At 33.2% G+C, this 13,643-nt stretch overlaps 1 protein-coding gene across 8 annotated transcripts in view; it reads left to right on the top strand.

Annotated features, from left to right (window-relative positions):
- LOC124354420 (trehalase-like) overlaps window positions 1–13,643 on the top strand; it is an 86,350-nt gene that overhangs the window by 66,977 nt on the left and 5,730 nt on the right. For all 8 annotated transcript variants that reach the window (XM_046804866.1, XM_046804859.1, XM_046804863.1 and 5 more), the window contains 6 exons: window positions 22–197; window positions 1,765–2,029; window positions 6,124–6,248; window positions 9,561–9,694; window positions 10,977–11,143; window positions 12,205–12,388. In XM_046804866.1, coding sequence (XP_046660822.1) covers window positions 22–197; window positions 1,765–2,029; window positions 6,124–6,248; window positions 9,561–9,694; window positions 10,977–11,143; window positions 12,205–12,388 — 1,051 coding nt within the window. The remainder of the gene's footprint in view (window positions 1–21; window positions 198–1,764; window positions 2,030–6,123; window positions 6,249–9,560; window positions 9,695–10,976; window positions 11,144–12,204; window positions 12,389–13,643) is intronic.

Genomic DNA, 13,643 nt, shown 5'->3' with positions numbered 1-13,643 from the left:
AAACAATTATGACCACTGTAGGAATGGACTCCAAGTGACTTTAACCCGAAGCCCTCACTCGTGGACCGAGTGACCGATCCTCTGCTCAAGACATGGGTAGAGCAGCTCAATCAGATCTTCCTGACACTCAGTCGCAAAGTCAAGGCCGATGTCAAGGTCAACCCTGGGCTCTACTCTCTGCTCTACGTACCCAATGGGTGAGTACCTTGGAAATGTTTGTATCTGTTGGTTTATCAGCTATTTTCTAAATCTCATGTTTCCAACTCAGGTCTGAGCCTAAGTGAGATTGTAAAAGAATATTCACACTCAATTTAAACAATAATCAGTAAAGATAGTAAAGTACAATGTATGGAAGGAAAGAAAGAAGAAAAATAATAACAAAACAGTACATTATTTGTAGGTTTATTTTTATCCTGGTATAATTACTCAAAATGTGATACTATGAACCTTCCTTTTCATATGGATAAGTCTACCCTCATGTTAGTAAATGATATTGATTTCAGAAGATTTTAATTGGGTAGATGAAGGGACAAATAAAGCTGTTATGTTAATTGAGAAATATCCTTCCAAAAATTTTAATTTTAAGCTATACAATTTTAGGGTGTTTGTATCACATACATTTACACACAAACGAAAATACGTAAATATCAAAGTCTAATCGTCTTTTGGTTTTATTCATTGTGTTTTCTCTTTAGTATTGTCCACAGTGGATTTATTAATGTTACTTTTTGTTTTTTTTTTGTTTTTTTGTATGTTAGAGTTTCCATAAACCTGTTTGTGTTTATAATTTATAAGAGTTTTAAAGAAAACATGAGTATTTTTTAATACTTATTACAAGTTATTGGATTTTACGATACTACTTCATCTAATGTTTTTGGTATCTTCATGATTTGGGATGAATTATAAAGTGTCTAATGACCATTAAATTGATCTCCTTTTGGAAAAGTTCCTTGAAGTTCCTACCTTTTTAATTTGATATTTTCCTTTTTTACAACCAAGTATTTTAGTCTTATGAATAAGTTTAGATATATTTCATTACTTATTGGACTAGTTTGTTATGGAACTTTATCAACTCCTGGAAATTATTTTTAAAAGGAGTCACTAAAAATTCTGTTTTGTGCATGATGACCTGATGATAGCCACCTTGAATGTTTTTTCTAAGCCTCACATACCAATCATGTGGAGTTAAAAAATGTACAAAATATATCATATTTATTCCGTGAATTGGTTATATACTACAAGATTACAAGAGAATAATATGTTTTTAAACTAAGGATTTTGGAAGTTTGTTTATCATCTGGTAAAGAGATATTTTAATGTCGTGCTCATCCTTGTTAACTACCAAGATACAAAGTTGCTCAATCAATGTAGTGCCTAAAAAAGAAATTCAGCAACTTCTTTACTACGTATTATTAACCAACTTATCTTGCAGCTTCATAGTACCTGGAGGCCAATTCCGAGAGTTCTACTACTGGGACATGTACTGGATCATAAATAGCCTCTTCCTCTGTGGCATGACCACCACTGCCAGGGGTGTCATGGAAACCTTCTTCTATTTCATCCGCAACTACCACATTATTAACCAACTGATCTTGCAGATTCATCATACCTAGAGGCCGATTTCGAGAGCTCTACTACTGGAACACGTACTGGATTATCAATGGCCTCTTACTCTGAGACATGACCACCACTGCCAGAGGTGTCATAGAGAACTTCATCTATCTAATCCGCAACTACCACATTATTGACCAACTGATCTTGCAGCTTCATCGTACCTGGAGGCCGATTTCGAGAGCTCTACTACTGGGACACGTACTGGATTATCAATGGCCTCTTGCTCTGTGACATGGCCACCACTGCTAGAGGTGTCATAGAGAACTTCTTCTATCTAATCCGTAACTACCACATCATTCCGAACGGTAGCCGCAAGTACTACCTGCAGCGCTCCCAGCCTCCTCTGCTTATTCCCATGGTGGAGTTGTACTACAAGTTCACCAAGGATCTGGAGTTCATCAAGCAGAACATTGAGGTTAGTTTTTTCAGTGTTTAACTATAGACTTGCTATGAACTATAGACTTAAAATTTTGTATTTTATGAACCTCAGTAAAGCTTATTAAGCGACATTTGTTGTGGCGTACTTCTACCTTGTTTTATTATTTATACAACACTGTGATTTAATTTAACTAGAAAAGTTCAGTATTAGATTCTCAAACATTTTTTTGTAATTTCTTTATTAGTTATAATTTTAAATGTATGTATAACCTCAAGTATTTGAGATGTTTTTATTAATTAGAAATAGCATTTAACAATTATAGTACCGTATAGGATTTAACAATTATAGTATATAAAGTATTTTATTCGCTGAATGGTTCCACATTATTCATTGTTTATACAAAAACTTATAAAATCGTTTCCTTGAAATTGGCCAATATAATGAAGTACTGCAGTAAACGTGAAGTACAGAAGGTTGTTATCATCATTAATGTTAAAATTGCTTGCTATATTGTCACATGTGGATTTTATTATCAAATTGTATGCAATGACAAATGGGTATATTGTGATTTGACACCTCCGTAATCTGAACTACCTGAATATTATCAATAAGGAAATAGTCTTATTTACAAGTCAAAGCCTCAAACTTATCACAACCTCAAGTGATATGCTGTATAACAAATGGCACCTTGTCCACTGCACACGTTGTCAGCTAGGTAACTATGTTCTATTGTTGCCTCAGTTGTTAACTGACATGATGTGATTACATTTGTGTGCATATGGTAAATGAATCAACTAGTGACATTTTAAATCTTCAATGAAATTCTGGCTGGTTCTACACATATAAATAATGTCTTCTACCTGTACACAGCCCGTGAAAATGGTGTTTCATTACAGTTGGACTGGACTGTGATTAGGTTGAGGGGGTGGAGTAGCTGGAGGGGATGGCAACCTCCTGCCTTAAAGGAAATGACTAGGTGTCTGGCACTTTTAGTGAATGTGAAGATGGCTTAAAAGGGAAATCAGAATAAGAATCAGGCTGGAGAATTTGTGTTTTTCTACCATTTGGAAGCATCTAGTCATCCAACGATGTCAATATCTTCTGCTGGTTCATGGATTTGCGACTGGGCCCTCGTATATCATTTTGATGCAAGCAGATGGCCTCATTCTCCCCTCTTTTTTGTTTTTATATCTTCTGGTTTCCGGTAGTTGTACAATACAGAAAGCGCTAATTCTGATTTTTCACTCTAAGCGTTTGCCTGTAGGGAGCCTCTTATATCCAAAGGCAAAAAAAACTAGCAGAATGCACAGTGGGGCAGAACAATATGACAATTGATAGTAATTGATAACTTGTAAATGCGTATTTAAAAAATGAGGTTTAGAAAATAAATTTCATATAGATTTGTTCTCAGCAATTTAGAGAAAAAGAATTCAAGTAGTTATTTTAGATTTGCGTAAGTTAATAATTACTTTTCAATACATTGGATCTCTGTACTTTATCCACTAACTAATTAAAAGTACTCTTACATTACAAATTATTTTTTGACAGTTCATGTTGATGTCTACACCATCTTGATATTTACTATCACTTACTAAATATTCTACATTTTGAAACATGTTACTTCCATATTCTTGTAAGTTGTTTCATTCTAAAGGTAAACATTGTACTGCTTATTCACAAGAAATGTCGTATTAAATCCCACTTAATTATTGAAAGACTTTAAAAGATACAAACCTCCAAAGCAACTAGTTGAGTATATATCATACCTTTCAATAATGAGATATCTCATAAAACTTCAACAAGAAAATGTGGTAGTAAAATAAATGTTTTAAGAACCAGCTACACTGGTTGCCAGGCATCCAGTATAGATTTTAAACCATGAGAACAATACTAAGACATAATTAACGAGCTTACTCCTTATTTTTGTTGTAGTAATTTATGAGATTTTAAAGTTAAATCTTGTACACATTCAAGATTTTTTTAATTTTCTAATGTTATTGCTAGTGATTCATCAAAAAGTTTTCACAATATTTAAATATCATTGTTGGTTTACGATAAATTATACTAAATTTACAAAAATCCCTAAGGGGTTTGATTATGTATAAGCTGACCTCTAAAATGAGACATCTTGTAAAATTGAGTAAGCTAACATTAGGGAGGCAAGTGATTTCAAGTTTTACATTGTTCTTATTAGTCAAAACTTAAATTTATTGAAGTACAGCTGATGCTTAATGTTTTATACTCAATTTATGACACAAAACTCAAGGATTTGTAAGTACAGTTGTCACTTACTGTCAGATTACAATGCTGTTATGACACAAAGCTCAAGGTCATTTAATTACAACTGACACTTAATGTTTTACACTGTTGTTGTGGTACAAAACTCAAGGTCATTTAATTACAACTGACACTTAATTTTCTACACTGGTGCTATGACACAAAACTCCATGTCATTTTAGTACAATCGATTCATAATGTCTGTTCATTGTATGTCCTTCTTTCTATATTTTCTCCAGATGTCTTTGACACATTCACTACTACAATGTTAAAATTGTTTCAAATAGTCCCACCTGTTGCTACTCCCCACACAGACCATATATTCCGATTCAGATATTTGTTCTCATTAAGCATCAATCATGCAATAAACGTTATTAAATTTTTATAATCATTGTCAAGTGTTACATCTTAAAAACTATTCATACTCATAGATCTAACAACATGGATTCAACAAAAAAACATGGATCAGTAACCTCTTGTTGGTGACGTTGATGTAGTCTATTTTGATTGGATTTATCTCCAGGATTGTCACTATTGGTGTCCGTGAACACACTAAAAGGAACAATTACGCATGGTCCTGAGTTCTGGCGTAACGATTACACTGATAGGTGCCAGAACGGCAGATTAGGCTATAAACAATACTCTTCCGCTGCTGCCAAGGTCACACCAAACACTATTTTTACTGCATGGGGTAGGGGAGGGGAATTTATAACTCAGCTAAATTAAGAACTTTGAATGTTACTTACCCCAACAAGAATAGCATCAAAAATTCCCGCATTATGGAATCACGGACTGTGTGCGACCAACGCAGGGTTAACATTTTTAACATCCACACCTAGAATCTCATTATACATTTGTAGGGTACAAAAATGCACTTTTCTATAATACCAGATTTTGGGCCCAACTTAAAAATTTGAAACATAAACCCCCTTCAAGTTACACATTGTTTTAAAGGTATTCATGCAAGAAAATAAACAGTGAAACTTAGTGCTATCTCAAGCCAGTACAGAATGAAAGTTAATTCAAATTTTAAATATTGTAAATCAGAAAAGTAATAAATATCAATATGAGTAGCAAGCTTTGACCTGCCTTTTCCACTCTTGATTTTGAATTAGGGTTGCGATTTGGAAAAGTGTCATTGAATAAGTTTGTTACTCATCATAAGATCTAATCTGATCTCCATAACTATGCATCATTAAAATTGTTTTATGTCCTTGTTCACTGAGCTCCATACAGTACAACTAGTAGATCACTCAATTTATCTCTTCTTAATTTTTGAACACCATCAATACACGTTCCCTTATGTCAAATAGTATATGAGACTAGATACCCTTGTTTATAAAGGCAGATCAAAGCTTTCTAGGAATGTTATTGTGGGTTTTGCTCACTGTTAAGCAATGAATTCATTATGTATATTGTCATATTCATTACTTTTACTGATTAAACATATTTTAAATTTGAATTAACCACCATTTTGTATTGGCTTGAAATAGTGACCTCTATGTTTTACTGTTAATTTTCTTTGATACGGATCCTTCAAACAATGGCTAAATTTATGGGGTTATATTTAAAATTTTTAAGTGCGACAAAAATTTGGTATTTTAAAGGCAGGGACAATCTTTTGATACTAACCAAAAAGTGCAATTTTGTATAATAAGTTAGTTAGGGTTTTCTAGGTGCAGATGTTAAAAAGTTAATATGGGGTATCATACTTTTTATTCACGCTGTATAAGCAAAAATGTTAAACACAAGTTGGAGTGCCATAAATGTCATTTTTGGGTTAGAAAAATTGTAAATCCTTTAACTATCACTATACAAATCACACTAATAAATTTTATTTGGCATTGTTTTAGGTTCTTGAAGAAGAGTTTAACTTCTGGATGAACAATCGGATGGTGAGGCTGAAGAAGAATAACGTTTGCCACAAACTGGCGAGGTACTACTGTCCATCTTCTGGTCCTAGGCCAGAGTCATACTGGTGAGTTGGGGTACATTTGTAAACAGTTGTCCATTTGAAAACAGGATAAGGGTCTTTGGTCATTATAGTTACATGTATGTAAGGGAGAGAGATTTTTGATCACATAAGGCAGAACCAGAAACGAGGCACTTTCCTGTCATGATATGTACACACCATTTTTCCTACTGACAAGATTAATAAATACCAATCATTTCAATCACTATCCACAGTAACTAACATTCATTTCAGTCATGACCACAATGGATTGTTTTCCACCATTTTCTTAGTAATGTACTAATATGTATTATAAGAGTACAACAGCTTTACTCTTTAGGGAGAAACATTTACACTAGAGGAAACAAGGCGGTTTAGGAAAACAGCACTTAGAAATTTTTTTTCCAATAGTTATTTCTATATTATAAATATTTAGTTTAAAATTGGTCTATATAATCAAATTCAAATATATTTAAAAGCTATTGTAATAACACATTATCAAAGATCTGAGTTGCAATAAAAATAAATTTATGGTATATGCCCTTCTTCCAGTAATCAATTTTACAATTTGGATACATAAATGTTGAAGTATTAATTATGATTTTTTTATTTTAAAAGAAAATAACCATAATGAAATATAAACAATGGATCCTACAATATGTAAGGTATAAAAATACAATAAGCTTCATTGAAAAGTGCCTCAAGCCAATCCTTATCTTGTTTTATCACGAGAGACTTAAAACAATGTTTCACCAAAAAGTAACAAATAGATACGACTCAAAACTTTCTGAGCACAAATAAAACATGGATGTTATACAGTGGGTGAAGGCTGGAAGGCTGCCCCTCAATTTGCTCACATATGCTGTGTTTAAAGCTCACTTTTGACTTGAATGATTTGAAGAGATGCCAAGTAGATGGTTATAGATGTTTGCCATTGTTACAAACTGAAACAAGGCAGTGTAACTGAAACTAGTGTATTCTCTCTACTTCAGGTGTTAGATTCTAACACATAAGGCTAAGCAATTATTTAGCATAGAAATAAACAATTGAAACACTTGGACATAAATATGCCAAAGTCTAAATTGATAACAAAAACGTTGTGAGTTAAAATCTTAAATACCTATATAACCAGTTTCAAGTCAGAAGAAACACAAACACAAATGGAAAACCTTAATAAAACACAATTTTTATTTAAAATTTAAGACACTTTTAAGTCAGGAACACATTTCTTTGAGACATAATTTTAAATCTCTAAACGGCCACAGTTTTGATGCTTGTAAGGCCCCTTATGAGAGCAAACGTTGTTCTGTGTTATGTAATTGAAAGTATGAAACAATTTTTAATTTTTCAACACATTTAATCATAAACGAGACAAAAGTGTACTTTCAAGTATGAAATAACATCTTGCTGTCGGCAGATTTCTGTTTACCTAGAATTGTGTTCAAAAAAGTAACTCATTGCAAACCAAAAATGTTTTAAGATTACATTTTTTAAGAAAACTCTCGAAGTTCCACAACCACTGTAAGGGAGTTCTTGTATATCTCAAATCCACTTATTGTACCCTTTGAATAATTTCTGGCTATGTCCCTGACAAATCATGAAGATAGAAAGTCTCATGCGATTGCTTCACTATGACAATGGCTATGACAAAACCCAACAATTATGTAAATGTTTACAAAAACTTTATCTCTTGATTAATTATGACAGTTGAGTTGCTTAATAGTATGACTTGCCTATCAGTTTTCTTACTCAATATGACGATTTTTTAATTAATACTTCTGCAAAAATTGTAATGTTGTGAGGTTTAAGAAAACTTATTTGTGAACTTAATGTTTTACTCACCTGTCTTATTACCCCAGTGTTAAAATACATCCACATTATGTTTAACAGCTTAGATTGCAAATTAAAATTAGGTGTTTTGCTCCTAAAGTTGTTCACACACACTAATGTATACCAAACAACCTTGCAGTTTGTTATATGACATAAAAAGAAAACATTAATATATAAATGTTTTTAGATTAAAGTTTTTATAGGCTGTATAACTTTTTAAAGATAAGTTTGTAACAAAAGAATTGAGATGTATAATTGGGATTTGTATTACTACAGGGGAATAACTGTGCCTAACTACACATACATACAAACTAACTAAACAATACAAAATATAGGCAATAATATAAATACCTTTTAACAAAACATTAGATTAAATTAATTTTTTTAACTTATTGGTTCTAACTATTACAAAGGATTCCATTTAAAAGACCAATTTTAAAGCTTAAAAAATAATATTTTTATAAAACATATTTTACTAATTTAAAATATTTCTTTAAAATGTTAAAGATTAAATAAAAGAACATTATTGTTTTTTTATTAAGGTGTTACCCCGCATCAATGTAACAAAGTAATTCAATTACTTTTGACAGTGTTAGTTCACTTTATACATAAGTAGAATAAATAAGTGGAATACTTTAGAAGACGTGTGAATAACTATTTATTTAAAGGTAAGAATGTGGAAGTGTGATAATTATAATTGAAACATTTTAAAGAATCATTAACATCTCATTTTATACCATCCTGAGGCTTTGGTATTCATTCGCCACCACTTTAGCTACAGTCAAAATTGAAAATGGTAGTATTTTATCTGTACAACTTGGGGACGAACAGAATATCTCAATATAAAGATGCAGTCAACGTGTTACCTACAGGTACAACATCTTCAGAGATAATGTTAAGATGTTGAGTGCAGTGAGTGCTGAACAGTGTCAAGGCACTCATCTCTCCTCCACACTATGACTGTGAGAGGCATACTCACGAATTTATTATATGAGGTGAAACAATATTCTAGGAGTTAAGAGCGTAATGTAATATTAATAATGTATATGATAATATATTTTTAGAATTTTAAATAATTATTTCTTACTTAGAAAATATTGATAAAGTAAATGTAATTTCAGAAAGGGTTGCAAGTGACCTCCCATATACACCCCTTGGTACGTCCCTGATTACCAGAAAATCTGATAGAGGTGTAGGGAAGGGTTAATAGCTATGTCTGTCTCAAAAATACTATGTTGCGCCCAAACCGTCACCTTTTCGTCCTGTAAGATGAATTGGCATGGACTCTATTCAACTCTAGGCATTGAGTTTTGCCGAGTGGAGGTCTTAACATTTTTCCGTAGAGTGTGTTTACAATTATAGTTCTTCAAGAAACTGAACTAAATGTGGTACATTAAATTAGATCAGAGCTACAAGGAACTGTGAGTGGCCAAGTGATCTATCCATTTGTTACACTTGTGGTGGAGTATTGTGTCGAAGCATTGTTAACAACAAACTATGTGTCTTCAGGGAGGACTATTCCACAGCGGAGGGTCTCCCTAATGAGGAACAGAAGGAGGAGTTGTACATCAGTCTCAAGTCTGCGGCAGAATCTGGCCTCGACTTCTCCACCAGATGGTTCATCAAAGATGGCACAAACAATGGTCAGTGAGGATATTTTGGCATGTTCTCTGGGATATTGAGATTGGTCTGATATTTTAGCGGCCTTTCCAGACTACTGTAAGAAACATTGTTTCATGAGCTTGATGAATGGGGATTGAATAAAAAAGACTCTGTTAAAAAATACACCAAAATCTTTTAAATGGTGTAAAGAATTATTGATCATATTGTCTTTAATACTCCACGGCTGCATATTTTCACTGTTTTGTATCTGTTAGTTTTCCAAAACAATGACAATAGTAGTTCTTACTATTACTCTACAGCAATTAGACTGTTTTGATTTAATTATATTTTTTATTTCTTTAATATACAAAAAAAACATATGCTACCCATAGTTTCTTGCAAACATTCATTTTTAGGAACCAGTTATTTCTTTCATACTTTTAAAATTTATACATTTAAAAAAATATTAACATAATTTTATATAGTTGTATTGTAATTATGGATGTAAATAGAATAAATTTAAGATAACAATTTTGTTAAGGCCCCAATTTGTTCCTTAAAAAGTTCACGAACGGTTTTCTCTATTGAGAACGATCTTTCAGCAGTACATGTCAGTAGTACTGAATTATTTAAATAATAATAATTGTTTACTAAAATTTAATTAAAAAATTGAACATTTGGGGAGGAGGGACAGATCCCTTGGACCCCCTCGCTGGCTACGCCCTTGCACCAGAGATGAATATGAATGTTTCTACTGATTTTGAGTCTGCTAGTTGGGAAGGAAATACTATTTAATTATTTATAAGAACTTAATTTTGATTCTTTTGTATATGATGGAAATGTATACATATTTCATACATGCAGGATAGGTTAATAAAAATATGTATGAAGTTTGAAAAATTCTTACTCAGCATTTTCAAACATAGACAACCTTTTTATGAAATTGATAAATAGGAGTAATATATTATTGTTCTTTGAAATTCTCTATATAAAATGATAGTAACATTTGTGGGTTCAATTTTATTGGTATACAACAATGTTAGGAAAAGCATAAAAACAGCTGATAAAAATTGCCAGCACAAGGATTAATCGACCTTGTGTCCTTAAGTTCTATTCACCCACCTTTGTGAAGAAGCTGTGGTACTGTGGAAGCTGAAATGTTACTTTTTATTATGACTAATAATGTGTAATTGTGTATGTGATCAATTTAGTTTAGGTTTTCTGGTATATGTTACCTTACCTATTCTTCATAAGTGTGACATGCCTATTTTGTATGACTCATTATGAAGCAGCCTCTCACAACCTAATCTCCGATGCCAACAGGTAACCTCAGTGACATAGACACACCCCACATAGTGCCTGTGGATCTCAACGCCTTCCTGCAGAACAATGCACGCATCCTGAGCTCTCTATACGCAGAAATCGGCAATGCTGCCAAGGCAACCCACTACAAACACAGAGCAACCAAATTGCTACAAGCTATAGAAGCTGTAAGTAGATTGTTTTGTTGTTCTTTATTAACTGTGATATTGTACTAAATTACTCATTGTTTAACTACCATCTTTCAATACAAAATCCATCATTATTATATGATTTGAAATAACAGGATTACTAAGCACAAAGTTTAAAGAACTGGTAACTTCTTCATGTACACAGGGAAAAAATAAATAATTCAATCACATGGCTACATAGCAACCATATCATAATCCATATTAGTATTTAATTCCCATCTGTATTTAACAGAAATACAGATTTTACAATATAACAAATCTAAAACAATTTGATAATCTTCTTTGGCCCCTGCCAACAAGAACTTTGCTGTTTGTAAATTTTTTGGAAACCATTATTCCATAGAACTTTGTTCCCTGTGGGGTCTGCACTCAGTTACACTTACCTGGAGCTCCTCATCATTGTCAAAACCCTGTGTTGCTAGCCAGGTTTTTATTTTTTAGAACAAGTGAAAATCACTTGGAACAAGATCAGGACTGTAGGGGGATGAAGAAAAACTTCTCATTTGAACGAGTTCAAGAGTTCTTGCATACTGTTTGCCATGTGAGATCGGGCCTTGTCTTGCAAAACCAAAATTTCGGATGACAATTTTCCAGAACTTTCAGTCTCAGGAACTTACGTTGTTCCTGTACATTTCACACAGTTACGATGAATTTATATTGGTTTTAAGTTTTTTGTCAACCAACATCGAATTACAGATCACACTTCATAACTGGCGGGATTTTTTATTGCAGCACACATTTAAAATTTGAATATAAAACAAACGGGCAGCATGGAGTTGTTCCCATGGTCATGGCTGGATGCTGACTAAGGTGCCTAGCACAAGCATAGCGTCAGGTGGAAACGTTCCTTACTTTCTGAATAGCCCTCGTATTTCTAAAGATCATGTCAACTAACCTGTTCACCTGATTTGGCTTCTTAAAGGAGCCTGATGATGGTATTGTTCAAATTCGAATTAAAAGCAAAAACATTGCACAATATCCAATATATAGATTTAGTAAACATAAACAATATTAGTGAATGACAGGAATTTGTGTGACAGATCCTGTGGCGAGAGGACCGAGGTATGTGGCTGGACTACGACCTCAAGAACCTCAAGTCCCGGGACTACTTCTACATGAGCAACTTTGCCCCTCTCTGGACCGGTAGCTATACCAAGAGCAAGGAAGAGCTGAGCAAGAGAGTTATCACCTACCTCAATGACAGCAAAGTAGGAGAGTATATAGGTCAGTCAGCGTGGTGTCTGAGCAATACTTTCTTCTTTCTTTCAGCAATAAATTGCATTTTTTTAGTATTATTTGAAAGAAAACAGACAGCTTTCAATTGATCCTAATCCTCAAATTTGTGTCAATGTAAGTACTTTTTCAAATTACTGAACAGATAGTAATCACTTGTGAGAATCTTCTGTGGTATAGGAGTAAGACGATTAGCATTTTCACAGATAGCTAGGCAACATTAAAGGTGTTGGACTCATTTGTGTTCAACTCCGAGCTTGTCTGGGATTGCTATTGAGTTGTTTCTTCCCCTGGTAGAATCAACAATGCAACTGTGTGTTGCATTCATGGTTATTAAGGAGTCTCTGGGAATTAAATAACTGATGTCCTAGCAAACTTGGGCTTAGTGTTCAACATGACAGGGCCTCAACCGTTCTGTGGTATTTCTAGGTGTGGTATTTCTATTTCTATTTTCATCCGAGAATTAGCCAATGAGCAGAACAGTCCCCTGGGTAGAAGTCAAGACTGGATTGTAGAATGTATGGATTGATTTCTTGGAACATGACATCACTCAGACTTGACAACTTATGAACAGGGACATTGTCAAACTAAAACTCTTTGCTGACTATACTTCTTGTAAAGTCTTCCCTGCAACATCTCACACTTCTTCAAACTGGTGCATGATACGTTTAGTGGTGTATTATTGTGTGTGTGTGTTTTTAAGAGATATTCAATGACCAATATTTCTTATCCAAAAAATAGTGGCCATTATTTTAGAAGGCCAATTTTGGAATTTAATCATTTGAGTCTCAGATGGGTAAATGTGAACTATCTCATATTACCTTCCTGTAAGATCTGATACTGCGAGGTGTGAACTTCTTTAGCCCCTTTTATCTTCATTTTATTCACTACATCGATTTCTTTTTGATTCCGGATCATACTATTTTATGTTTCTTTGACAGGAACAAAACTTTGTCTTTACATAACATAGTGTTTGCCAAATTGTTTTAGTCAAACCAACAAAAAACTGTATTTTTATTCAATTGTACTTGTAACAATTACCCACCCTGAGTATAGATCAGGTACGGTACACAAAGAAATATTTTACCTCTAGATATAAAGATCATCGTTCTGCCTATATCAGCCTTATGTTTCCAAGTGTTTTTTTTATTAGTTTTTCACATTTAGATGCATTTTTTAGACAAATCTACCAATTTTATGGTCCAAGTTTATCTTAACAGATTGAGCTCTAAAAATCACTTGGCAT

The sequence above is a fragment of the Homalodisca vitripennis genome, chromosome 2 (assembly GCF_021130785.1).
Source record: "Homalodisca vitripennis isolate AUS2020 chromosome 2, UT_GWSS_2.1, whole genome shotgun sequence".
NCBI lineage: Eukaryota > Metazoa > Arthropoda > Insecta > Hemiptera > Cicadellidae > Homalodisca > Homalodisca vitripennis.
This window is presented reverse-complemented; position numbering and strand designations above follow the sequence as displayed.